At 51.7% G+C, this 27364-nt stretch overlaps 1 protein-coding gene across 4 annotated transcripts; it reads left to right on the top strand.

Moving 5' to 3' along the window:
- Positions 1 to 5: 5 nt before the first annotated feature.
- Positions 6 to 13704, top strand: tbc1d16 (TBC1 domain family, member 16). Of its 4 annotated transcripts, none has more exons than XM_029836559.1 (14): positions 6 to 193; positions 1970 to 2182; positions 3032 to 3194; positions 3533 to 3838; positions 6925 to 7119; positions 7191 to 7338; positions 7417 to 7581; positions 7909 to 8057; positions 9962 to 10096; positions 10430 to 10616; positions 10902 to 11081; positions 11439 to 11585; positions 12057 to 12373; positions 12488 to 13704. In XM_029836559.1, the coding sequence occupies exons 2-13, from the start codon at positions 2002 to 2004 to the stop codon at positions 12351 to 12353; spliced, it is 2253 nt and encodes a 750-aa protein (XP_029692419.1). In that variant the 5' UTR covers positions 6 to 193; positions 1970 to 2001; the 3' UTR covers positions 12354 to 12373; positions 12488 to 13704. The 4 variants fall into 4 exon arrangements, with proteins under 4 accessions (XP_029692419.1, XP_029692420.1, XP_029692417.1 ...); XM_029836560.1 differs by having other exon boundaries at positions 1940 to 2182; XM_029836557.1 differs by having other exon boundaries at positions 1723 to 2182.
- Positions 13705 to 27364: the final 13660 nt, after the last annotated feature.

Here is a 27364-nt window from a genome sequence, read left to right as displayed (position 1 = left end):
GTTTTTTTTAAATAAAGCAGTCAAACGTGTAGTGTCACTGTCAAAAAAAGCCAGATACAAACAAAAGCTGCAGCTCGTAACAACGGTGTGAATTTCAAGAGAAGAGCTTCAAAAAGGACAGAAGCTGCTCGGTGTCCCACGACTCCCCGGGATGGATGTCCGACATGGGCTGTAGACTTCAGTGGCGGTGAAGGTGAGCCGTTTAGCCCGTTCTCCACCGCCGAGCCTTTCATTCATTCCTCCGGCTGGAACAGGTGCATGCCAACTACCACGGAAGAGTCCATCTGCGCGGGCTGCTAATGCAACATCTGGGTTTGCCCGTGAAAAGAACTTTAAAATTGCCAACACGGAGGCTGAACGAGGCACCTAGCTAAGATTCCCGTCGGTGCTGATAAGATGGACCAGAGTCACACACGGATGGTGGTGTGGGGGAACGGGTTCGAGCCCCGTCCCACCCCAGGATGTCAGGGCCGGTCCTGGTGGGTCTGCGTCGATAAAGTTGTTCACGCAGTGATGTAAACACTCGTTTAATTCGAAATTAACCGCGCGTTTTTATCAGGCTGGGATGTAAATTCCATCTAAAATTGTTATACTACCTAATAAAGTATAGCAGGAGCAAGGATATACAGTATAAGCATGATTAATTTAGTAAGAAATCCGATACATGCTTGAAAAATAAAACCCTTTTAGTTGCTTCACATGCTGCAAGAGTTGAGCTGCTTTTAGATCTATTTACTGCTTCATCAACACCAATGTATTGGGGACAAATATACATATTTAGGTGCACATGTATCTATTTAATGGTCTTTTGGTAGAGCTTACAATTCTGGTTGCAGAGTCATGTTACATTTCTTTATTTGAATTGTCTGCACAGAGACGCCAAGAACCTCGTTTTTCAGGATTTCGCCCATAATCGGCCCCAGGCAGACACATCAGCACACACTGGAGCATACGTTTGAGTTCTGGCCTTTATTCACATGTCATCATGACAACTTAATGAATGTAGGCCAGGGGGGAGACACCGAGGCCCTCGCCTTTCAAAAGTGGCGTCTCAATTTCAGTTTCAATGGTTTTGCTGTCTTTAAATTGTTGATGGACTGTTTAACCTGAATTATTCTAACGGCGGCGGCAGGATTAGACGGAGGGATGTGAGTCAGTTGGTAAATCAGTGAAAGGTCAGGGTGGACGAGCCAAAGTGTGAACACAGAAGCGTTGACGGCAGCGGCCCGAAATAACCGACGGCGAGCAGCGGCAGCAGATACGTCCGAAGGCTACGAGAATGCACTGCAGCTCGAGGGCAGCCTGTTGGAACGATTTTATCGGACAACACATGACAAACGTTCCTCTTAACTGGAGTTATCAGGGGTTTTCTGACACTGCGCAGACCATAATCCAACGACAGACCCTGTTACTGCCAGGTCGTGGACTGGATGGCGTGCCAGCAGGCTTCCTGCCTGCCATCCGGAAGAGGGGGTGCCCCAGGAGGAAGCTGCATGCATTCCTCGGATGGAGAGGTGGCACATGCGTCCCCCCGCACACACACACCCACACACACACACACCCACACACACACACAGGAGCTAAACTCTGCTGGGGCGACGGACTTCGGTGCAGATGTTGACAACATCTGTTGGCTGCTGATAACCGTTGGGAATTTCACAGGGACGGAGCGGCGTGTGTTTGCACAAGTCTGCGTGTGTGTAAACATCCTATTCTTTGCAGAAGGCGGGACAGGCGACGTGTTTGTCGTAGTGGGTGCGGGGAGCAGGTCGTGCACGGCGGAGGAGCGGCGGCGGTGGCTGCAAAGTCAAAATCGCACGTTTGTTTAGAAGCGGCAGGAGGTGACCCCAGAGTGCTTCCCAGTCCAGACAATTATGTGGAAAAATCCAATTACAGGACACCACAGCATGAAGAGGAGGAATGATTGCTCTGTTCTCAGATATTGCCGCTGCTCCTGTCTCCCCTCCAGAGGATGGGCTCAGCGTCCTGCTGCTTGAGGCCATGTCTCTGGGTCGGCTGCTGCGGCGCGCCTCCTCCAAGGCCTCCGACCTCCTGACCTTTAACCCTGGGGCTGGGGGCACGGCGGCGCGTTCAGGACTGGATGGCGAGATCATCTTCTCCAAAAACAATGTTTGCGTGCACCCTGCAGAGCCCGTGCCCGGCCTCCCCGAGCACCACCCAGGTTCGGCGTGGCCCACATTAAACTCTTGCTCTCTCTTTTAATTGCACTTGTTTTAATTGTCCTCCTCCTCCTCCTCCTCTTCCTCTTCCTCCTACTTCTCTTCCTCCTCATCCTCCTCTTCCTCCTCCTCCTCCTACTTCTCTTCCTCCTCCTCCTCTTCCTCCTCCTCCTCTTCCTCCTCCTCTGCTTCCTCCTTCTCTTCCTCCTCTTCCTCCTCTTCCTCCTCCTCCTTTTCCTCCTCCTCTGCTTCCTCCTCTTCCTCCTCCTCCCTTCTCTTCCTCCTCCTCTTCCTCCTCTTCCTCCTCCTCTTCTTCCTCCTCCCTTCTCTTCCTCCTCCTCTTCCTCCTCCTCTTCCCCCTCCTCCTCTTCTTCCCCCTCCTCTTCCTCCTCCTCGTCCTCTTCTTCCTCCTTCTCTTCCTCCTCCTCTTCTTCCTCCTCTTCCTGCTCCTCTTCCTCTTCTTCCTCCTCCTTCTCTTCCTCCTCCTCCTCTTCCTTCTCCTCCCTTCTCTTCCTCCTCCTCATCTTTATCCTCCTCTTCCTCCTCCTCTTCTTCCTCCTCCTTTTCCTCCTCCTCTGCTTCCTCTTCCTCCTCCTCCTCTTCACGTATGTAAAGTATCAGTATTAATCTGGACCAGATGAAGGAGTGAACTCGGCCCGTATTTGCAGCGTGTCTCTTATCTCTGATCCTTTGTTTCCGGCTGCGTTGACTCTGTTGCGAGGTCTCGCCTCTCCGAATTCCCTCCGTGTCATCGTCTTTTTATCGTTTCTCGTCTTTAGTGTTTGTTTTCGGAGCGTCTTGTGCACAGCCTCACCTTTTTCCCGGTGGTTCGTGTTTCCCCTCGCCCTCAGGCTATCTGTGCGTGCACACAGAGAAGGATGAGAGTCTGGGCACGACCCTGATTCTGACCTGGGTGCCCAACTCCCGCATCCAGAGACAAGATGAAGAAGCGCTGCGCTACATCACACCGGAGAGCTCTCCTGTGCGCAGGAATGCACGCCGGCGAGGTCGAAGGTAGGAAAGCTACTTGTTTTATCCCAAAGTGCTTTGAAAAGGATGTGTGGACCAGTCCCTGTAGACAGTTTCCTATGGGCGGAGCTTAGCCTGAGGCGCCCGCCGCCTCTGAAACACTGTCTGATGCTATCTGAGCTGCCAGTAGTTGTTGGCCTGAGTCCTACATGGGTAAATATTTTTCTCTCTGCAAGCTGGACTTTGTTGATGAATGAATGTTGAACCTTAAGTGTTGTTTTTCTAGCAATATTCGACAGATGTAACAAGCTGTAGAACAGCAGGCGGTCGGTTAGGTTTTATCTCAACATAATTTTCATATGCGAGTTTTATTCCCCCTTCAGGCCACACTCTCGTCACCCAGCAGCCCAGGAGGAAGAGGAGGACGAGGAGAGACACCTTTCGAGCAGGTCCCCGGCGAACGGCCACAGTCTAGCGGCAGAGGCGGGGGCGGACCCCCCCTCGTCTCAGCAGCGGCTGCTGTCGGCCGGAGACGAGGGGGACGAAGGATCCTGCGAGCTGTCAGACGAAGTGAGCCGGGACAGCACCATGGGTTCGGATTCGGACACTTTCTCGTCGCCATTCTGCCTGTCCCCTGTCAGCGAGGCCCTCTGCGAAAGCAGCTCTGTCTTCTTGGATGGTGAAAGCAGGTCAGTGGTTGCCAAAAGGTTCCAGAGCTTAAATCTGATGTGTAATAACTTAATAAGGCTGTTTTTAATCCTGGTTAAACTGGTTAATCCGAATATGGTAATTTTTGTACATGCAGATCGTGGTGGTTAGCAAACATCCCAGCTTTAGTGTTTGACAGTTTTTTTCCTACAAAGTTTCATGCATATTTTATATAAAAATGGTATTATAATAACACTGCACTCCTATGGTATCATTATTCTGTGATCGTGTTATTATTGGGCTGTGATCTGATCTTTTTTTTATGGCTGACAGAAATATAAAATTACATTCTATAGTGAAACAATGACATCTTAAACTGTAGACGTTGACATTCAATTTAGATTTTTAATTGTGCAAATGAACCACAATCCACCGTTTTCTTTTATTTATTCACAGTAATTGGTGTTAGTGTCTGATTCCATTTAGTAAATCTAGGAGCTCTGGTAGAAAATACATTTACATGTGTGTAGTTACGGTTCATTTCTTAGCTTTTTGTCATCACTTTTTGTTCTGAATGTATAATACCGTTTGGTATCGCTGCTTCAGTTGTGCTAAATGACCACAGGGTGGCGCCAGAGAGAAAAGAATTGCTCGTCTCCAGCATTGTTTGTACGTTTGTAGTCACGTGACGGCTCAGTGGACTACAACGCAATGCCTTCTGGGATCACCAGCAGGTAGATGACTCCAGTAGAGGGACGGTTTCAGATGGGCCTCTTTTATGTGTAAGAAAGCAGCTCATAATCAGAATGTGTTTTTAAGATCACAGATGGCCCAAAATAAGTCCCCAAATCCCACAAAACCCAAAACCTCGACACTCCCAGAGCCGGTTCTCTCATCAAGCCAGCCATCTGGTCAGAGATTGTGTTGCTGCTGGGACCTCTCGGCCGTTTGACTTTATGATTCCCCCCGTGGTCGTTCTCTCCTCGCAGCCATTGGGCCTGACACGCTGCCCAGAATGTGCGCGCCCGTGTCAGTGTGTGTGTTTAACCACCGTCAGGCCCCGGCTGCGTGTGAGCGCAGTCAGTGTGTGACTTGGCAGCACTCGGCGTTTCTCAGCTCCTACCCTCTCCCTGTCCGTCCGTCTCTCCTGCCACTGCTGCTCAGTGCTTCCACCTCTGGGATTCTCCACCCTCTGATCTGTCCGTTCCTAATTGGTCATTCACTGTTTTTTTCTTCTTCCCGAATTTAGTTTCTCCGGTGTTGCCCACCTCTCAGGCACCCCTCCCTTCCTCTTCCCTTCCCAAAGTCTGTGTGAAGCCTTTTGATTCCCAGTGCTCCCGGGGTTGTTGTGCTGGGCTGAATGTCAGCTCTCCGGATTAGAGCTCTGAAGAGAGCGGAGCAGCAGCCAAAACCCTGGAACCCACTCAATCTCTCTTTCTCTCTCTTACTTTAATTGACACTGTTAAGGGGCCGGGAACTGGAAACATGTCACTTGGAATCACTCAAATAGAAAGAACCTCACATGGGAGAGTGAGAGCGGATGGACGAGGGAGATGGGGGGCAGATAGAGGAGAGCGGTGGGAGAGAAGTCCTCGCTCTGTCTGTCAGCTTGGATAACACGTTTCTTTCTAGCTGAGCGGTAGTTTACGAGCCCACTCTCCGCTGGCAGCGCGCCGTCGGCCGGCCTCGCCTCGGGAGTATTGACGCAGGCTGATCTCTTCGATAAGTGGTTTTTATATGACCGTCTTTTAAAAATGACATAAAATAATAGCTCAGCAGATGTTTTCCTGCTTAGAGGTGCAGCCACTTATTTTACTTTTTTCCCCTCATTAAAAAAAAAAGAAGAAAAACTTCCAGATATAGCGTCTTAAAAATCATCTAAACCAACAGCAGGCGGTCTCCGTACAGTCTGCGGGGTCATTTTCGGTTGTCAGACAGGTCTTAATTGTAGTGTCCACTTACATCTCTGCCACCACCACCCCTCCCCCGCCCTCCCTCCGCTCCCTCGGGGGGATTAGCCGAAGGGCCTGGGAGTCCTGGGGGGCCTGCAGCTCTTGGTCCTTGCTTTCAGGGTGACCTGGCAGCACGTTTCCACCCAGGGGCAAAGCCTCATTTGTGCGAGAGGTGTTATGAAGGGCCTGGGGGCAGTTTGATCTGCTCTGGCCTGGTGGGACACGCCGGCTCCACACCGGATCCATCAAAACAGCTTGTTTACCGAATGAGCTCTGTGAAGCGCCCAGACGGACGCAGAATAATCAGGCTTTAAGTTTCCACCGAGGTCATGGTGCCTGTTGCACGGCTCCCGCGTGCCTGATTTCCACGGAAAACGCGATCCGAGACAAAACACGTTAAAGTATGCACAAAAGGATCCGCTCCAACAGGCACGTAGGCCTCGTTAAAGCCTCAAACTGGACAGTCGATGAAAAATAAGAACTCAGGTTGCTTAAGCGATTTCCCAGAGCTCCCTGGGACTCTCTTAAGTTTCCCAGCGTTCCACACTCTGGTTTGTGGCATGATACATGAGACAGAGCGGTAAATCGGCAGATAGCGGGGGAAACGGCTAGCAGAGAAACGTTTAGTCAGACTGGATTGATCCACGATGTGGGGGATTAGCCGCACGCCGCCAACCTTCACCTGAATATTTACCTTCGCCCGCAGTTTGATCGTGACTGGCAGAAAAAGGGCGGGGGGAGGGGACAACTCAATTTGGTGGCCTTTTTCTCGAATGTTGGAGGGTTTAAGGCGTTTAAGGCGTCTCTGTTTCCCAGCGTTAGCATGTGTCACGGCGTGTTTAGGAGGGCATCACGGTCATTAGCTACGGCCCGTTCTGTGACATTGAACTTGTCTGGCAGCCAGGCAGATGCTTAAAATAAAGCCAGTCTCTGTTTGTTATGGCATTTTTATCTTCTGTGTGTGTGTGTGTGTGTGTGTGTGTGTGTGTGTGTGTGTGTGTGTGTGTGTGTGTGTGTGTGTGTGTGTGTGTGTGGAGGGGGCTTTTGCTTCGTGCTGTGTAGTTGCGTAGTTGTACCTCAGATCCAGTTTCAGACAACTGGCAACAATAAACTCCGCCTCCCCGTAATGATAAAATGGAATTTGTATTAGTTTTTATTTATTTGTTTTTTCCCAGGGAGCTGTGCGAGGAGGCTATGACCCAGTCCGTCAGTTCAGCTTCCAGCCTGGACAGCCACGCCCCCTCCGAGGGCAGCGGCCAGGCGCTGGGGGCGCGGTGGGAGGAGCAGCAGAAGGTGTTGGCCCTGGAGCAGTTGTGTGGCGTTTTCAGGGTGGACCTGGGTCACATGAGGTCGCTGAGGCTCTTCTTCAGGTCAGCTGGAGGTCACGCCTGGCTCCGATGCCGTCGCCCTGTTTTTAACCAACCCTCTTGACGTTCCTCAGCGACGACGCCTGTACGAGCGGGCAGCTGGTGATAGCCAGCAGAGAGAGCCAGTATAAGATCCTTCACTTTCATCACGCCGGCCTGGACAAGCTGGCTGAAGTCTTCCAACAGTGGAGGTGCTGCAGGGAAACTCAGCTCAAAGACCAGGTCGGACTTCTCTCCTCCCATTCCTGGTTTGTGCTTGGCTCTGAAGTCTGTGGTGAGATTTTTGGCTCTTGCCACCAGGTGTCTGCTGAGAAATCCTGCATGCAGTTCTGCATCCAGAGGCCCGCCCTGCCTTCAGCTGAAGCCCACCCAGAGGAGAAGCTGTACCGAAGGCTGGACGTTAGCATCTGGCTGCGCCACCTCAACCAGAGCGGTCAGGTGGAGGAAGAGTATAAACTACGCAAGGTGCGTCCTGGTGAGGGCCACCCCTCCCTCAGCGCTCACCCTTCCTCTCCAGAAGTTGCATTTACTGACACTGGTTTTGATTGACAGCACCTTCAGTCCCCAGCGGGTTGAGCTTGGCCAATATTCCCCAGTGACTCATTTAAGCTCCACTAGTATGACTATCGAAGGTTTGCATCCTCCAAAAATGAGTCAGCGACCGTTAGACCCAGCGCCACAATGTTTCCTCAGTAAACACAAGCAGCACTGCTTGTGTTTCGATTTTCACTTCTGCAGCCTTTTGCAACAACCCTGAAAAACGTCTGTTCCCCCCCCCCCCCTCTCTCTCAGGCCATTTTCTTCGGTGGGATCGACCCTTCCATCCGCGGGGAGGTCTGGCCGTTCCTCCTACACTACTACAGCTATGACTCCACCTCTCAGGAGAGGGAGGCCTGGAGGCTGCAGAAACGCACCCACTACCACGACATCCAGCAGAGAAGGTATGGACCAGAAGGAGCAACGCAGGAGGATACTGAAGCCGGGCCGGGGGCAGATTAGCTGTAACGCGACTTTACCCGGCTAAGCTAACGGTCAGGCTTCCCTTCACAGGCGCTCAGCAATCAATGGGCACAATTAGGGAAGTGTTAAGGGGAGGTGACGGGGGTGAAATAAAAACTCTCCAGAGGAAAACACATGTCAGCTCTTATCAGATGAGTCTCGTTCGTCAGCGGGGGAAACGGGGGGGGGGGGGGGGGGGGGGGGGGGGGCACACTGATGACGCGTCTCTTTGGCTTTCCCACAGAACCAGAACGTTGAGGGCGCACTTCTTTTCCCACCGTCGATGATGAGGATGATAATTGGACAGGTTTCATCAGTGTGGCCCAGTTTTATTTTGAAGACAGCGTCTGACTGAGGTCTGGTAATTAGAGCCCATGTTGTGGCTGTGATGTGGATTCCTTTAAAGGCATTTGAGTGAAGGAGCCTCCAGGGCCACTCGTTGATCATTAGGAAGGAGGACGCATGTCTGTGCTTCCTGTCCTCGTCTCCTAACCAGGTTCACTTCCCTCGCAGAGGAAGTGAGCAGCTGCAAGTGGAGGCACAGCAGCTTTTGTTCAGCCTGTCAAATCATTTCGGCAGTGAAACGTGTTGTTTTTTTGGCGCGTAATAACGTCCCACCCCCGATAAACACTCTCACCCTGCAGCTCCGGCACTGGCAAAAACCCTCATTTGGAAAACAAACGACAGCTGTTGTGTGTTTTTCTTGGTTTCTTTATCGCTACGACTAATAATGCTAATGATAAGAACCCACCCATCGCAGGACACGAGAGGGTTGGGTAGAAGATGAATGGCCTGGTTAATCTCAGCTGTGGTGTCCCACAGGGTGTGGGTTGGGAGCCGCTGACCTTCCGCTCATATTTGCCACATTAGCAGATGGTTATAATATTACTGTACGCTCATCTCTTCTTTTATCTGCAGTTAATAAACGCTTAACGTCCAGATGTTTTGTTTGAATAGACGATTCTGAGTGTTGGAGGTTTTCAGCTGGGTCTCCTCCTGGTCTTTGGGTTATTTTGACTCGATTTTGAAAATATATATATATTTGTCTGAAATGTACATGGATATTATATTACTACGCTTTTTGCAAGTGAAATTAATTAGGACTATTTTGGTTAGTATGTGTGTTTCTATTAAATTTCATAACACCTGTGGCCACATTTCGTGGTGCAATGGCTCACAGTATTGGGCTTTCCTGCACAATGAACACACACACACACACACAGCCGACTTCAAAACTACAGATGTGTTCTTAGTTATGTAACATGTTATTATGTTATATAAGTGAGGTCTATAATATCACAGTTACAAAAATAACCATCAAAAACATTTGATATGAAGTTTGCGGAGAAACGTTGGAGAGTTGACGATAATTTGACACTGCACTCAGAGACATGGGGGGGGGGGGGGGGGTTACTATAAAGAATCACCTTCAGCACGGACAAGCGTGTCCTCCTTGATCTCCATCTCCATATTTTCCTGAACAACATACATGACGAAAACAGGCTGAACTCCTGTGTGGTGTTCTCGAGAGATAGAGGGAGAGAGAGGCGGGGAGGGATCCGCACGCGGCTCTGGAGGGTCCAACGACAAAAACACGGCGGGCTGAAGCTCCACAGTTGCGTGGCGTTGCATCAGGTGTGCGCTCATTAATCCTGGCGGGGCCGCATGGAAAACAAACAGCGTTAATTAAATCCCCTCTGCTTGGTACAACATCGCGACATCAGTGCTTTCCAAAGTTTGTACTGTTGGTTTTACCCATGATGCAGCGCTTTGCCGGTCGAGCGCCCCCCCCCCCCCCCCCCCGTCCTGTCCGGTCCTGTCGCAGTGAGTGTTGTGTGTTCTGCAGACTGTCCATGAGCCCAGAGGAGCACAGCGAGTTCTGGAGGAAGGTGGAGTTCACTGTGGACAGAGACGTGGTGAGGACGGACCGCAGCAACAGCTTCTTCAGAGGAGAGAACAACCCCAACGTGGAGATCATGAGGTCTGACCCCTTCGACCCTTCCCCTTTACCACCTTTACCCCCCCGCGCTCAGCCCCCGTCCAGTTGTCACTTTCCTTCCTCCCCACCGGGGCCGCACAGGCGCCTGTTCATTTCATATTCAGAACCCTCGGGAAGCTGCAAATGAGTTTCATGCTTTATTGACTTGAGCATCTTTTCATACGCGCTCCGAGCTAATGGTTGTCTAAACGAGGAACACGGGGGCTTGGGTAGCGTATTAGCGTGGGGACGCTATTCGGGTATTTGTGTTGGTTCTGTGTATGGAGGGGCTGCTGCACCTTCTCGTCGTCCTCAGTGGTTGTTGTCTCTCCCCAGGCGGATTCTGCTCAACTACGCTGTGTTTAACCCGGACATGGGCTACTGCCAGGGCATGTCTGACCTGGTGGCCCCCCTGCTCACTGAGATCCAGGATGAAAGCGACACCTTCTGGTGCTTCGTCGGCCTCATGGAGAACACCATCTTCATCAGCTCGCCGCGCGATGAAGATATGGAGAGGCAGCTGGTAGGAAGCGCCTGCGTGGGGCTTCAGTCGTGCTGAATCAGCAGTTTTTGTTTTAGTGCTTCCACTCATCTCCACATGCACATTCTGAAATCCGTACATGTAATCTAATACGTTTGTTAGCTGCTCAAACCTGCATTTTTCAGCCTGTGCACGGACAGTTGTTATGGGGAAATCTCAGCGTTGCCTCACCTGCATTATCTGATCCGATATCTGGTCACAAGTGTAAAAAAAGTGCCTGTACGTCCTGTTTTTCCCTGACTTTGAACCCTCTCCGACCCGGCGCAGATGTACCTGCGGGAGCTGCTGCGCCTCATGCTGCCCCGCTTCCACCAGCACCTGCTCAGGCTGGGGGAGGACGGCCTCCAGCTGCTCTTCTGCCACCGCTGGATCCTGCTGTGCTTCAAGCGCGAGTTCCCCGACACCGAGGCGCTGCGCATGTGGGAGGCCTGCTGGGCCCACTACCAGGTCAGGGCAGAGTCCACGCTGACTAGATTGTGAGACAAAGGTTGAGCGCCCAGAGGGGAGTTCTGCTCCAGCAGAAATGTTGGAATGGGAGCGCGAGACGAGCGGAAAGCAACACCACCATTGTCCGCTTTAGGGAAAGATTACTATAATCCGCCTAAATACCCCTTAAAATGTCATGTTAGTAAGTAGTTTGCAGGGCTCCGATACAACAGGGATTAGTTATTTTTTTAATAGTGAGGATCAGAGTGGCCGAGCTTCCCGGAACAACTGACAGATCCAGCTGGACGTCCGTGTAGCGTCGGTTAGTCCAGATGCAGCCCCCTCAAACGGAACGTGTTGCTCTCCTTGTGCCCACAGACGGATTACTTCCACCTCTTCCTGTGCGTGGCCATCATCTGTCTCTACGGCGAGGACGTGACTGAGCAGCAGCTCGCCACCGACCAAATGCTGCTCCACTTCAGCAACCTCTCCATGCACATGAACGGGGAGCTGGTGCTACGCAAGGTAAACGCGCTCCCCTCCCGAAGGCTGCAGCGAGGCTGCGGCCGGGTGTAGACGAGCGCCGCGTTGGCAGCGGGCAGCCCTCGAGCGCCGGCGGAGCGACCGCGGAACGCTCCGCTCGCCGAGGCCTTGAGCCGCGATGCTGCTGCGGCGGCGGCGGCTCCGCGCAGAGGATTTATGATCTGCATCTCAGCCACCGAGTGCGCGCCCGCTCATGTTTATTGATGCGGCCGCCACGGGCAGTAGGTCCGTGTTAACATGCAGCTGGCGTGACTCCGGTTGTTGTTTGCCTCCGATTTTGCATGCAGAGCAGACGGCGCTGGAGCTGAGCTTTAGGCGACGCGGCACGTTGTTAAACTAGACGTCCTGGCGCTGGAGTCGATTTTATCTTTCGTCAACCGCTTTGTTTTTTGGGGATTTTTTTTGTTTTTTGATGCGTGTTGCTCGTTGGTTCCTCTCCCCCTGCTCTTCCAGGCCCGCAGCCTTCTCTACCAGTTCCGCCTCCTACCCAGAATCCCCTGCAGCCTTCACGACCTGTGCAAACTGTGTGGACCGGGGATGTGGGACAGCCGCTACATCCCCACCGTGGAGTGCTCCGGCGAACACCCGGACTCGCAGAGCTGCCCCTATGGAGGCACCTCCACCCCCCAGCCCTCGACGCCTACATCCACGCCCACGCCGTCGCCCTCACCAAACTCCACCACCACGCCTCCGCTGGGCAAAAAAGGCTCCAAGGCCCGGGATATTTTCACCTTCCGAAAGCCGTCCTGACTCGGAAGGTCCCGGCCCATGTGAGAGCAGCAAATATGCGCGTCGGTCTCCTGGACCCCCCCCACCCACTACACCACCCCTTCTTCTAGTTTCACCATTTCTGAGCATTTCTTTTTCACTCTCGTGTGTTGCAGCGTGGAACACCGCCTAAAACCAGAACCTTAGTCCAACCTTTGGCATCACGCGAACACGCGCGGCCACGCGGGTCGGAACACGAGAGGCGGGACAATCACCAGACTCGGCGCCGGGCCGAGATTACTCATCTGCTGGCGCGCTTCCCGCTCCGTGGGCGGCTTTGACACGGAGGGCGAGGGGCCTGCGTTTAACCCAGGCTGGCCGCGGATCAGGAGAGACTGGAGATCTATTCACGGGACCCGGGCCGGGTCAGCACCCGGACTCTCACCGCCAGGCCGCCGCGCTGAGAAACATACTGTAGGAATATAAGGAACTTTTCAAAGCAAGCGAATGTTGAAGTTTATAGGGCAAAGTCACAGATATTTAGCAATATTAATAATCCTTGCATGAGTGTTGACATTAAGGCTGAGGTGTTGGACGGGCGCGTCCTCCTGCTGTGGACATTACGTGTCTCTTTTGTTTCTTCCTTCTTCACTCGCACCTCAAAAGCACTGTTGACACTGAGGATCGGCCCACACGAATGTATGCGTTCTCTCCCTGGCCTGTGCATGCGTGGCTGTGTGTATAAACTGGAGTGACCTCCACACATCTGGTAATGAGTCGGAGAACAGCTGTAGAAGGCCTCTTTCATTATCGCAGCCGTGGGGGGGGGGGGGGGGGGGGAGGTAAAGACGGTTGTTGGGACAAAATGGCTCAAATGAGGAACGTGATGACACTTTATAGACGGAATCCAGGGGTTTTTCTTGCCATCTTCTGTTTGTTGCTCATTTTAAGACCTCCACCCCCCCACCCCCCCATGCTCGTACTCCTCTGCAAACGCTGTCTTCTTTCTCGCCACTTATTGTTTGCAGATTACTGGAAACTGCTGCAGGGTGTCGATCGGGTTGGTTCATGCGCACCAGCATGAGGTCATAGATTTTATCATTTAGAAGAGACGCTGTAACCTGCGTCATCAATCCTCACGGGAACGTACGGATATACACGATTGACACGATCAGGAGAAAAACTGTTTCCTGTTCTTAATGAAACCACGATAAAATGTGTCTGTAAAATGTCTCGCTGACCACCAAAATGTACCCGACAAACGGTTTTTACATGCCTTTCTGACAACACCTGACGTCTGATTGTGATCTGATGCCAAAAAAAAAGGCAGGATTTACATAAATGTTTTCAACAGCATTTTCGACATTAAACACTACTCAAGTACGAGAAATAACCAGCTGTGTGTTTGCTTTTGTTAGCAGTGCAATGGAGCTAGCATCATTTCTTTTGTAAACCCGTGATCAGTTTTTTTCCCCATTTATTCAGTTCAAACTTTGTCATTGCAGAAAAATGTGTCAACCAGGAAATTGTCCTATAATCGCACACCGCACAATAATGGAGCAGCTGCAGGATTTTGTCTCCTGTTTTTCCAAATGGAAGCAGTAAAAGTTCCCTGAACTTCCTGAATTTGTTAGCTTGTTTCTCTGGCGCGTGGAGCGTCACAAGCCATTAAAGGAACGCGAGGCGGGAGAGCCGAGAGCCCGCCGCCGTGTTCGCGCGATGCTAGAGGGCCTCAGAAACAGATGGTGTCAAAGTGATGGTTGCAAAATCTGGGATTTAAAAATAAAAGAAAGAAAAACTATTTTTCACTTGTAGGAAACAAAGCAGCCAAGTTGCACACAGCCAACAAAAGAAGAAGGCTCTCGAGAGCTCTGTGGTTTGGTGAGCATTAGCATCTCTTTTTATCATCTGTCGGCTGCTTCCTGCTGCCGGATTGTTCTGCGCTGTCGCTGCTGGTCTGCAGAGAGCTGTGTGAAATTCAGGTGTAAGAATCGGTTTCTGTAAAGTGAGAACACCAAACAGTCTTTTCTCACTAGCGAGACCGACCCCCGTCGTGAAAAAAGGTCATAAATTCTGAGAACTGCCATCAGCGAGCTTTGTGGTGGTTTCACTTGAGAGAGAGAGAGAGAGTGTGTGTGTGTGTGTGTGTGTGTGTGTGTGTGTGTGTGTGTGTGTGTGTGTGTGTGTGTGTGTGTGTGTGTGTGTGTGTGTGTGTGTGTGTGTGTGTGTGGTGTCACAGACAGCTGGGGTGCACTATCATCTTCAGGTGACTGTTTTCCTTGAAAACAAAAGGGTCTGCGGCAGACGTTTGCCATTGGAGGGCTTCTCCGGCGTCGCTCCGCGTGCTTCTGTGATGCATGTGTGAGGCCCGTCACAGTGTTCCGACCCTGCGCCTCCCATCCTGAGTGGCAGCTGAAAGTCCCCGTCATTAACGGCCCCGTCTCTGTTTTCAGCCCTCCTGGCTGTATTAACCTCGTTGATTAATGGATGACACGGTCGAGGACCAGAAGAATGGCTTTGAGAAGGCAAATGAGTCTGAAATTACCTTAAACTGTCCCCCCCTGAGATCACGCAGGGATCCTCCACGCGCACGTGATTATTCAGCCATCCGGAGACGCCGCTGCCGACTCTGACGCGAGGCTCCGCCGGCCTGCAATTACAGCCCATTTGCCCCTGATTGATGGCTTCTCTGAGAGCTAATGCTCGAGCACAAGACCAGATCAAGGGAAAATTACGATAAATACTAAAAATTAGTAAAACGCCACTTTACATTAGTCACAGTGTCTTTGCATCATTTCAGAGGATAGTGTTGTTATAGAAATGTAAAAAAAAGGGGGGTTGGAAAGAGATTTCCAAGCATTTAACATCAACTATCATTTGATTTAATATCATTTAATATCACCTCTGTGCTGTAACTGACCACGATGTTCGGAATGATAAGCTCCGCCTCTTCCCCCTACCAGTCCTTCCACGTCCCTGAACCTGCTGCTGTGTGTTATTGTGTCTTCCAGCCCCCCCACCAGGTGCACCATAATAGCTGTCCCCGTCCTGTGAGAGTGACAGTGACGGGGCCCGCCCCCCCCCGTCGTGAGGCCTGCACGCGACGGCGGGTTATTGGCCCCTAATTATCAATTAGAGGGCTCGGCTTCCACACCTGGAGCAGGCCAGGCTGCGAATGAGCCGAGTCCATTAGGACGGACCTCCGGCCGGGCTGTTTATGGAGGGGGCAGGGCTCCGCTCTCTGGGAAGTGTTAATGGGCCTGGCAGGGAAGAGTGGGCAGGTTGAAGCTACAGGGGAGAACTGCATCCTGGTCTTGTTCCTGCCTCCAAACATCCGTATTGGTGTTTCCGCCTCTCTAAAACCACCTCGTGCTCCAAAGTGACGGAGCGTGACGGGAACACGTGTATATCACGTGGCTCCGCGACGCGATGAAAATAGCCATCTTTTCACCCTCGAATGCAATCAGATTGACTCGGCCTCTTATCATCACAATAGCCCCCCCCCCCACCCCCCCGCGCTCTATTCATCTGTTAGCGGCGTTTAGGCCACGGAAGCAGATTACGGGCAGGCGCGCTCCGCGTCGTCCAGGAGATTGAGATGAAAATGAGGTGCTCCTCAAAATAGCTGCAGGCAGATGTGCTGGGAGGGAGGGGGTGGGGTGGGGTGGGGTGGGGGGTATCTGTGGGGGCTGAGGGTAACAGGGGTGAAGATATAAGGTCTGACTTCTGTGTATTTTAGAGCTCACAGGTTGTTTTTCAGTCTTCACACATGTCACAAAAGTTATGATGGTGAGTGTGTGTGTGTGTGTGTGTGTGTGTGTGTGTGCCTGGAGTTGCCAGCTCGGCGTCGCTTTGATTCCCTTAAAGCAGGTTACAGGTGGCAGATATTTGCCTCACATGTTGCGTGCAGCTGATGTTTTATGTAAATGACTTTTCCCGGTTTTTCCCGGTTTCTTAGCTCAGCGTCTGCAGAGGAAAAACCGGAACGCTTATTTCAGCGGCTTCTGTGGATTTTGTCCCTTTCTGCTGCTGCTTTGACACAAATTCCCAACGCAGGCGTTACTGCTAAAAGCAGAATTCCGGCATGTTTGCGAGGCCTGATGAGGGTTGATCACGGCCTTGATTTCAATGACCTTTCCAGGACTTTTTCCAGGTCAGTGGAGGTTCAGATGTTTGGTGTTGACAAACACCGGCAAGGTTGCCATGACGTGTCCTCGCGCTCCCTGCACTCCCGCGCCACCGTCGCGCTCGGCTGGGGCCGAGGGACGTGGGCGATGGCGTCAGTGGCGGCCTCTCCTGGGAGTCCAGGCGTGGAAATAGAGGGCGTGCTGAGAGGGAGCGTGGATGGAAAAGCCTGCCCCCCCCAATCAGTCAGCTAACTAGTGTTCTGGATCAATCGGCGCTATGGAGACCCAGATTCTCTGAAGAGCTGCATCATTTATTAGTATTTAATTGTGTCTTCCAGGCAGCCGGTTCATTGATTTGCATCCTGTTTACTGTCCGACTGGAACGCTGTCCGCTCTGCGTCTCTTTAACTGTGTCTGTCGTGAATTTTATGGCCCATTTGCTTCATTTTCACACTTTCCAAGGTTCAATTGGAATCTCCTGTTACTGTTACCAACAAAGCACTAATTACAGTGTATTCTCTGCCGACAATGGGTTTGGCTGAGGAGGAGGGGGGGGTCTTTTCCCGCCATTGTAGCTCCTGAATCTTAACTATAAAACACTTGTAACATCACAAGGCCTCGCCATCATTATCCCTCTTTACCTTCATTCATTCGTCTAGCGAGCGTGGAGCTCCCCTCAGGGTGACAAGGCAAGGTTTGATGCAATTCACTCCTAATCAGCCACCGTTTGCCCGATTTCCGATGGGCTCTTGTGTTCCTTCGCCGTGTGAAAGGCGCGGCGCCTCAGGCACAGCTGACTGCGAAAGGGGGGGGCCCCCACGAGAGGCCCCGCGGCCGCTCCGTGGGGAGGAGTTCCTAATCCAGGATTATTCTCCCAGACCCGCAGCCAGCTGGATTAGGAGATAGCGGGTGGAAAAGGGCACTGTCAGCACTCTTTCCTGAGCAGCTCAGTGGATTAGAGGCGAGCAGCCTGCGAGGTTCAGAGCAGCGCCGCGGCTCGCCCCGGTCCCCTCGCAGCCACGCAGCAGCGCCATACATGGACATGGAAAAATGAGGACGGTTGAGTGCGCACTCCAACACGGTGCGTGGTTGGTTTTTTCCATCCTTAATTTGGGGTGCTCCTATAGGCAAGGTGCCGAGCGCTGAACTAAACTGGAGTGAAGGGTATAAAGAGGGCACCTGAAGGCAACATCTGAAGCACGGGCCACCCGCCTCCCCTCATTACACAGATGATCTGCATCACAGGGTGTCTGAGTGTACGTGTGCACGTCACGCCGGGGCCACGGAGCTCGTGAGAGCAGCAACTGGTTGCATTAGCATCTCTCCGCTTCGGTGCGGTCACAGAGTGAAACTGAGCACGACTGAGCAGCAGCGTCTGCTCGTCTCTCTGGCCTGGAATCAGCCACTATTGATTGTGATTGTGTCTACGGGGGTAGATTCTCAGCGCGCCCTCCGAGCTGCCCCTGACGGATCGATCAGGGGCCCGCTGCCGAGCTCCTGTGTGAGCGGCCTTAATGGAACGTGCGGAGCGGAGCGCCGTCTCCTTTATTGTGTTGTTTTTAGCATGTCTGTGGATTGCTGGGGGTTTATGACTATTGGCAAGTCACACCATCCCCGCCTTGCTTTTCTGATAATCGGCTGCATCGCTGTACAAACGTGCACAAAGAGCTGCACGCAGGCCGCACCACCTCGCCACCCAAACCACATCCTTTCAACTTAACGCAGAAGAATGGGGCCATATTGAAATTGCCAGGTGCCTAATTTGGTCTTTGTCACACATAATTGAAAGTGCTCATCCCTACCCCCCATCAAAGGAGGGGGGGGGGGGGGGGGGGGGCAGAGAGTGAGATAGGGCGAGAGAGAGAGAGGGAGTTGCCTTATAAGGTAGTAGCTGTTATGAATGTGACGTCTTATTCCCAGCAGCGCGCTGGCAGATGATACGGTAAAGCCCACGTCTCAAATCCATCCCAAGAAATACTGGCTCTCCCGGGCTTTGGTGTGATAGCTCCAGCTGTCTTGTTTAGGGCTGCGCGTGCACGTGTGCGTGCATGCGTACGTGCTTGTGTGTGTGTGTGTATGGGTGTGTGCGCCGGCAGGGTTGCACGTGGAGGGGTGGGGGGGGTGCGTGAGTGCACGTGTCGTGGGTTATTGACTCCTGAATTACTTCTCTGTTGGGGGATATTGTTGGAATTCAGTGTGTGTGTGTGTGTGTGTGTGTGTGTGTGTGTGCAGCAAGACAACATGGATGATGAATAAAGAGTGTGTGTATGATGAAGCGAATGGGCAGAGTGGGATGCTGAGTCAGGTGGATGATTTATTGTGTGTGCATTGCAGGACACAGAGACACATGCACACACACACACACACACACAAACGCACACAGACTCGAATAACGCGCCATATTTCTTTTCCTCTTGTTCTTTCTGCCAGCACACCTCCTCCCTCCATCCCTCTCCATCGCTATCCCTCACTGTCTCCATGCGTCTCGGCGTGCCCCTCCCCCACCCGAGCAGGCGTGCAGGATGCAGGGAGCGTGCACGCGGGTGAGTGCGCGCACGCTCCCAGCTGGGGGCAGCAGTAGGGAGGGATGTTCTTTGGGGAAATGGAGGACGGTATGCAGTCTGCTCCTCTTGGAAAACTGTCTTCTCTCTCTCCCTCTCTCTCCCTCTCTCTCCCTCTCTCTCCCATCTCTTCCCCTCTCTCTCCCTCTCTCTTCCCCTCTCTCTCCCTCTCTCTTCCCCTCTCTCTCCCTCTCTCTCTTCCTCTCTCTCTCCTCTTTGTCACCCACGAGCCTCTTTTCCTGTTGTTCCTGTATCGGATCCCTGGGTTTGCTTAGATAGATTTCGCCCTACCTGTCTCCCCCCCCTGCATCTGCCTCCCCCTCCAGTCTTCCCTCTATGCTGCAGCAGCAGGGTCTCTCACCAGTGCCTTCTCAGCACGCCCCCCCCCCCCCCCCCCGCTGTGAAGGTTTTCTGCTGTCACTACACACTCCTCACAGGGTATCCTCTTGCTACCAACACTCCCTTTAAAGCCGAGCCCTCCATTTATCTCAGCTCTCCTTTTTTTTTTATCTCCCCTCTCTCTTTTGTCAGCTCCCTTCTCTTATCCTCCTCTTTCCCTGCACAGTCGCTGGGAGACAGATTTTCACTGCAAATATTTGCCTTTCATGAATATGCCACTGTTAAGTACCCCGCATAGGTGTGGGCGCAGCGCTGATGAAATGTTAATAGCGGCACGGCGAGGCCCTGTCGCACATTCCTCCCCTCGCAGGAATCTGGCAGGAGCTCAGACAGGGAACAGACGTCTGGGTCGGGGCAGGCCGGGGCAGAGAGGAGGCAGGGGAAATGAGGAGGCCGGCAGACGCACCAAGCTCATAAAACCTCCGCCTGTGCCGCCGCGTTCGGGCCTGAAGGTGAAGCGGCAGCTGGTTCTTCCCGCTTCTCCTCCAGCTGAAGGCCGACCAGACCCTCGTTTCATAAGCAGGACGTCTTTTTTGATGCCACCGCTTCAGACGTTCCCCCGACGCCGTACCTGCATGTGCTTACCGTCCTCCTGCCCCTTTGAGATTTGCATTTAATAAAAAGGGTTTATTTATAATGGAAACGGAGAGAATCGTCGCCTTGAAGGGCAGAAATAATTGCGAGCGCGGCTGCCTGGGGGAGTTTGGTCGTCAACTGTAGCACAACTGCACGAGGGCCGAGGAGACGGCGCGGAGAAGAGGGATTAGAGCCCTTCGCTGCGCTGGCAGAGCCGGCATCTGTTGCGAGATCGCCTTGATATGGCGGACAGCAAAAGCTTTGTTTTGGACGAGGAATGTGGCCAGTTCGGCTAAATCGGAGGCAACCTTTCGCGTGCATGTTGGCGACGGGATGGGCAGCGAGTTAAGGAGCGAGATGGAGGGAATGCTGACAATGACGTGGGGGTTTTCAGATCTTTGGAGAAGTGAGACGATTAAAGACTGAAGATCAGATTGCCGTGGCTGAAGGAAGTGTTAAATTAGCATGATTCCCCCTTTTGACCTGGTTAAAATGTCCTCGTTCTTCAGCACTCTACCAATGAGAGACGACAGATGCCGCCCTGACACTGGGGGTAAATCTCCAGCTACGCCTCGAGGAAACGAGCCAGAGGGAAGGCAAAGATTTGCTGGATTTTCACTTTTTTCAGGGCCCCTTGTCACAGATATGAAGAATGTAAATAGGTATCCCATAATACTAATGTTTTGGGTTAAACTGGGGCTCCCGGTGACCAACGCGGCGCAGGAAGTGGCTCATGACCTACCAGGAAGTGGCTCGTGACCTACCAGGAAGTGGCTCGTGACCTCTCCCGCGGCTGAGTGAGGCTGATTCGCTGCATCTGTGCTGCGTCTGCCCGGCCGCCGTCTCCTTTCACAGCTTTATTTTGGGGCGTTGCAAAAGACCCGGGGGTCAGGGTGGTGGTGGGGGGGGGGTCCTCGCCGCTGACCCTTCAGGTCTCTGCACTGGAAATGAGAGATGACAGGTGGACGCTTGTTGGGTTCATCGTCTTCTCTCTGTCTTCCTGCGAGGGCAGATGCTTCCCTCGCTCCTCATCATCCTCCGTTACATCCTCCCTTTCAGCCATGAAGCGTCCTCCTCTCCTCCTGCCACAGGTGACACCCTCCCTCTTTTTTCTCTGACCTGCACCCCCCCCAGCTCAACCTGTTATTGGCAGGGTCTATGAATAGCATGGTTGGTAGCTGCCCTCCCCCCCCACTGCTGTGTGGAATCTCTCCAGGGCCGTTCCTGCTTTCAGCCGCCGCCGCTCCTGCTGTATAGAAAGCACACGATCCCATTCAGGAGAGCGTATATGTGACATTCTTTCACGCTGATAAATGCGACCACCTTTCACGGCGCGTCGGAAGGGGCAGGTTCCATGTCAACTTTCGCAGGGGCGCCCCTCCCCCGCACCGCCGGTGCTGTGTATATAAAGGAAAGTGTGCAGGCAAAATAAACAGCACGCAGAAAAAAAGAACAATGGCGGCTGAACAAAGATTGTAATCCATGTCGGATCCTCGTGAGTTGGGCTGAAACCGGGCTGAATCTAATCTGGTCAATGCTCCGTTCATACTTTTGAATTTGTGAACCCTCGTTGATGTCAGAAAGTCAAGCGAAGGGTTTTAGTGAAGCGACGGTAACCATGACGAAATGCTGACAAAAGTCTGGCAGTGTGCGGCTATCTGCTGGCGTTAGCTAACAATGCTAACAACAACGAAGCTGCCCTGACGGGGCCCATGAATCTCTCATTTATACACTGGGCCAGGTCCAATAGCAACCTTGTTGTCCTTCAGCTTGATTTAAATGAGTTAGAACGTAATAATTGACTGTATTATATGCTTTCGAACATGTTGTTGTTCTTCCCCCGTCGTTCCTCAAAATTCAGTGAGTTTGATGTTGAGGAGGCAGCCGGCGCTGGCATCGTGGCCCCTGTGTTTCTCCTGCACGAATGCGTCTCCGATAATACGCCAGGGACAAGGAGCTTAGCAGTGACAGCCCCAAATCCCTCTTTCCTCCGCACTGATTTCTGGATTAGGGAGGGGAGATTTCCACACCTCTGATTTGTATTGTGTTCCGGGGCTCAGGCATCTTTTCACGCATCTTTTTCTTATGCGGCGCTCCTGGAAATGGGAGCGTTCCCCTGTTTCCACAGTTTTTTAACCAAATTTGGACGGGCTCAAACACGACGGTGGCGTGATCGCAGGCGTGATCGCGGCGCGGCCTTTCCAGGGGGATAATCGGGACATCAAAACAGAAAGAATCTGCATCTTTTTATTCCTTTTCCCTTCGAATGTGAGCGGCACCTCTGCAAAAGCAACAAGGGCAGATTTGGATGCTGGAATGTTTGCATTCCGAGGTGATTAAAAAAACCTCCTCTTCATTCTTCCTCTCACTCCTCCTCTCCCTCGCTCCTATCGTCCAGGACCCGCCTCACATCCTCCGTCAGTCGCCGGCTCCCAGCGTTGTTTTGACTTTCCAGGTTCCGCATTCCTGCGCAGCATTCCGACCTGCCGCCTGGACTGCTGGAAGAATTTGAGGCCTGTGATGAAACGCTCATATTTCTGACACACACACCCACACACACAGGATGTGGTGTCATAAATTTATGGAGAGGGGGCTGGGGCTTTTTATTACCTCTGAACAAAGGTTTATTCTCTCTTTCTGCGGGTGAATTGATTCACTACTCGGTTATAAAACATGTGAAAATTTTTGATTTGCCGTCAAATATTGAGACATCAGTGTGTTTCACACACATGTGAGGCACCAAAGTGATTAAAATCTTCACCCCAAACTGAAATTAGCCTTGTGGTTGCTACAGTGTGTGTGTGTGTGTGTGTGTGTGTGTGAGTATGTGTGTGCTCATTATGGAAAAATACATCAATTTTGTGCTTGGATAAATAAACAAGTTTGGTTTCTGTATGGATCTAGAACAGACATGCATGCTAGCATGATCTCTCTCTTTCTCTCTCTCTCTCTCTCTCTCTCACACACACACACACACACACACACACACATGCACAGACATACCAGTTGGCAGTAGGTGATAATTGTGTTGGGCCTCAGGGCAAAAAAAACGCAGCAAAGACAGAAGAACTGAGTGTTTTGTGTCTGTCAGCACTATGAAAACAAAATTACGCAGCTGTGTTACAGTTGGAAGAGACAAAGTACCCGCTTCATTAATGCAGAAATAATGACTCCGATATGTAACGTGGTAAAATGCCTGGTATTTTGTTCTGGCCTTGTTTATGCTCCGTGGCGGCGGGTCCCGGAAGACGGCGCTTTCACGATTGTAGAAGCGTGGCTAATTGCTAATTAGGCTGCTGTGGCAACAGACAGCAGTGTGAGGTGATGCCACAGTGGCGGCGGGGGCAGAGGAACCGCTAAAGAAGGTTCCGAAAGGGCGTTCTGACGCCTGCTGCGTGTGTGTCGCAGAGCAGGGGGGACTCTTCAGAGGAGTGTTGAGCCGCGTCAACCTTTTCATGCATCGTTCATCCCAAGACGGCTAATGTGCTACGCGCGCGTTCACCCGGCCCTTTTGGTGCCACTCGGCCGCGATACTCAGCAGGAAACATCTGTGGAAAATTGATTAGAAAAAAATATTGGTCCTGGTGGAGTCTAAAACACTCAAAATTACACCTCAGATTTGTGGATCATCAATGTGTGTGTGTGTGTGTGTGAGAGAGAGAGAGAGAGATAGAGAGAGAAGAATGCTGTGGACTTCAAAGCAAGATGTGTCACAAATAACCAGTCGGGCTGGAATCAAAGAAACTGACATTAAAGTCAACAGAGATGAATTGTTGTTGTTCTTAGATCTGCTCCCAACTCCACAAGCGCGTGCACGTGCGCACACAGAGATGAGGCCGATGTGCCTGCGGTGCGAGGCCTGGGCCTGCCTCCTGTTTAAAACCGACATGGGGGAGTTGCCGGTCAGAGTTCCTGTTTGATCCCAATGAAGAGAAAAGAAAATTCTGTCACTTTGAGTCTTTCGCGTCTACGGAGCAGCTGTGCTGCCCTGTTTTTGTACAGTAACCCATGAAGTGTCCAGCTTTCTGCTCCTTCCTCTGATAAACATGTGCATGTAGCCAGAACATGAATTACAGCCTCGTAAGATTGGGGATTTTCTTCTTCTCTGGTGTCTCGCTGCAGTGCCAGATCAGATCCGAGTGTTGTGATTTTTCAGTAACAGTGTGTCAGATTCTATTTATTCATTTATTTTCTATATGCAGAGACTTAAATGCCTCCTTCTAAAGTGCACACGGAGTCTAAACAAGAAGAAAAAAAGCAGTATTGTTCTTAAAGCACACATCTGTAACAATCACATCCAAAAATAACAGAGGAATTTTACTCACTGTGCTAATATGTGCTAATTTACAGGCAACAGTTTAGCATTGTTTTTAAATAAATCTGCCAGTTTAAGCAGTAATTCTCCTTGTGTTCCACATTTGCAAGTGTGTGTGTGTGTGTGTGTGTGTGTGTGTGTGTGTGTGTGTGTGTGTGTGTGTGCGCGTGCGCACATATGAACTGTTGATTGTGTGAATGGTGGCTGATGTGAACCTGCACCCCAGCCTCATTAGGACTGCCTGTGTTGCCATGGTTGTCTATTAGAGCAGCAGAGATTAAAGAACGATTTACATGTGAAAGAGAGAGAGAGAGAGAGAGTGTGAGGGAGAGAGAGAGTGAGGGAGAGAGAGAGAGTGAGGGAGAGAGAGAGTGAGGGAGAGGGAGAGAGTGAGAGAGAGAGAGAGCGCACTTCACTCAACTCAGTCAGAATAGACAAATGTTAAGAGAAGCTTTGACCAACACTTTAAACACGACTCTGTGTGTGTGTGTGTGTGTGTCCATCCTTGCAGCGTAAGATGACACACCTTGTAATTGCAGCCTTGTTTGTGCTCTGTCTCGCTCTGTTGCCATGTTTCCTTCTCTATTTTTAGTATCAAATTAAGAGGAGAACGTCTGGCTCGGGCCTCCTTTTTTCCCTTTCAATCATTACACACGACTGCAAACGTGTCGATGGTCAAAACGCCGGAGGAAAAGTGGCGCTTTTTTCCATTTTTAGTCGCCGCGCTGGCCCCAGGAACCGACCTCTGGCTGTATCTGCGCTGCGTTTGTGAGCGAGGGACAGGTGGAAGCTTTGCATATTGCATGTAGGTCAACATCTGGCGCCTGTTCCACACACCTGTTCCACAGAGACAGGTCCCCCAACCAGGACCGAAGGGACACCGAAGAGGACGTCGTTGCAGCCTAATCCGTAGATGGGTCGCACGTTTGACTCGCAGCATGTCACGGAGCAAAGCTGAGCCAGGAGGAAGCAGCGGCGCTGACTCAGGGCTTGGTCCAGAACGAGCCTGGCGGCGTCCAGAAGGCCTCGCGTGATCTCTGACACTCTGGCAGAACTGAGTCACAAAATCTGAATTATTTTCCAGATCCCTCCTCCAGGACAACTAGGAGAGGCTCTATGAATATCAATGTGTGTCAGAGGGGAGGGAGGGGAATCAAAGGCTCCCCCAAATCCCTTCCTGATAAACCGGGAGAGGAAGAGCCGTGATTACATGCATGGTTTTTCACAGGGCTCCCCCAAATCTCATTTTCTCGAGTGCATTTTAATGGGATCCTCGCGCTCACCTCAGCCGGCTGGATGGTGCCGAGGGGGCCGATGAGTCTTCGGCTCGGGCAAATCCTTAATGCGGCGCTGGGAGTTCTTGTTTACCATCGAACGCCAGCGAATGCCGACCTTCCCGACCCCTCCAGGCCCGCCGCCCGCCGCGTATATCACTGTCACTAACGTCCGCCAGCGAAGGAACTCGTGGGAGACGGATGAGACGAGGCGACAGAGAGGGACTCGAAGTCGACCTGGGCCGGTTTTGATGGAAGAGGTCGGCCCACCGGGGGGCGGGGGGGAAGGGGGGGGGGGACGACTCAGACGTGACAGGGATCAAGACGAATATAAGCTTGTGTATAAGCTAGTGTGACAAAGAAATGACCGTTTATACGTCCCAGCGCTCCCAGAGATGGTCGGAACTGGCCTCTCCACGCCAGCGCGACGTCTCCGCTGCGAAATCCAAGACGCCGTCATCGACCCCCCCGACCCCTCTCTGTCCGTCTCCGTGTTTATCGCTGATGGAGATGACCAGATCGCACGCTGGGGACTGTTTAATTAGGCGCTCTCCCCCCACGTGCGCGCCAATAACCCGGCTGATGCGATCATTCATGTGGTCATTCGGATCAATACCCTCAACACAAACGCTGTCAAGCTCTGGGGTCGCACCGGCATCGGGTTTTACAGCATCGTTACGCTATTTGCGATCAATCTGCAGCTCAAATGATGGTTTTTATGAGACTGAGGGAGGGCGTAACCGAAGAATAAACCACGTAAAATCGCACTCATGCTGCTGCCTCCACGTTTGTTTTCAGAACGAATGTCTCAAACGCGTGCGAGGTCCTTGCGGCCGTGAAGCGTGCAAATTTGTTCGCAGGCTGGAAACCTTCGAGGCCCGCTCGCAGAGGCGTGAAGGAAACGGGCACTAGAAACGGCCCCGCCGCTTTGAAGCCAAAAATAAACAAGACAACAAGTGTGTGTTTTCCTGGATTTTTCAAAGGCTGTCAAAACCTCCGTATGTCAAACCTACCGTAGTTCTTCCTCCAGGTTTGAATGCCTGCACGGGGGGTGGGGGGTGGGGGGGGGGTTGGCTCTCTTTGATCGCAACAGAACTTGTTATTCCAAGATTTGTTGCTACCAGTATCAAACTGGGTGGGTGCTGGGGTACTCCTCGGCTTAAAAAAGGCTGTATTTTTATGGGCTTGTTGTTGCTAATGTTCACCACAACATTCTCCCTAACGATCATTGCTGGGAGCAAAATGATTGCACGCGGCCTTGTTTTGAATGACCCAGCGTGTCTGAAAACAGAGAATTAAATCACCGATAGCAGCATAACGAGCAAAATCCTGTGTTTGATTGCTTTAGCTAAGCAGCGAACATTAGCAACAACACGGCCGTAATCTAAAACTGGATGAACTTCTGGATTCAATGTCAGAAATTATAAACTGGAATAACTAAATATACTATTGGACTCTTGTTTTTAACACAGAAAAAAGCCAAGCCATTATCGTTTTCAGTATTGGGCCAGGAATGCCATGCTAATGAAGTTAGCCATTTTGCTACAACAATCGAACAGTATGAATTGCATTTGCTTTCTCTCCGTTTCTGATGATAAATCATGCTTAGAAGAGTGCCTGCGGTCAAAAAAGACAGAATTTAAAATGTAAGAGTTGTGTTTTGTTTTCAGGATGCTCATTTTTGTCTGACATTGACTTCATTCAAATCAATCTGCAAAAACTACAGCTGAATACAGGCAGCAAAAAACAGTAACGCATTAGAAACAAAGTTAATCTTCACAACACTCAAGTTCGGCTGTAT

Source organism: Takifugu rubripes, chromosome 5, assembly GCF_901000725.2.
Source record: "Takifugu rubripes chromosome 5, fTakRub1.2, whole genome shotgun sequence".
In the NCBI taxonomy this organism is placed as follows: domain Eukaryota; kingdom Metazoa; phylum Chordata; class Actinopteri; order Tetraodontiformes; family Tetraodontidae; genus Takifugu; species Takifugu rubripes.
The sequence above is the reverse complement of the archived record's forward strand: the minus strand, read 5'-3'. Positions and strand labels throughout refer to the sequence as shown.

What these genes read in the sequence shown, in the direction of transcription:
- tbc1d16 (XM_029836557.1), top strand. Translation starts at nt 1,921, where the DNA reads ATGATTGCTCTGTTCTCAGATATTGCCGCTGCTCCTGTCTCCCCTCCA. An exon ending in TCGCTGAGGCTCTTCTTCAG is followed by an intron (nt 7,120 to 7,190) that starts GTCAGCTGGAGG and finishes GACGTTCCTCAG; the next exon opens with CGACGACGCCTGTACGAGCG. An exon ending in CCCAACGTGGAGATCATGAG is followed by an intron (nt 10,097 to 10,429) that starts GTCTGACCCCTT and finishes GTCTCTCCCCAG; the next exon opens with GCGGATTCTGCTCAACTACG.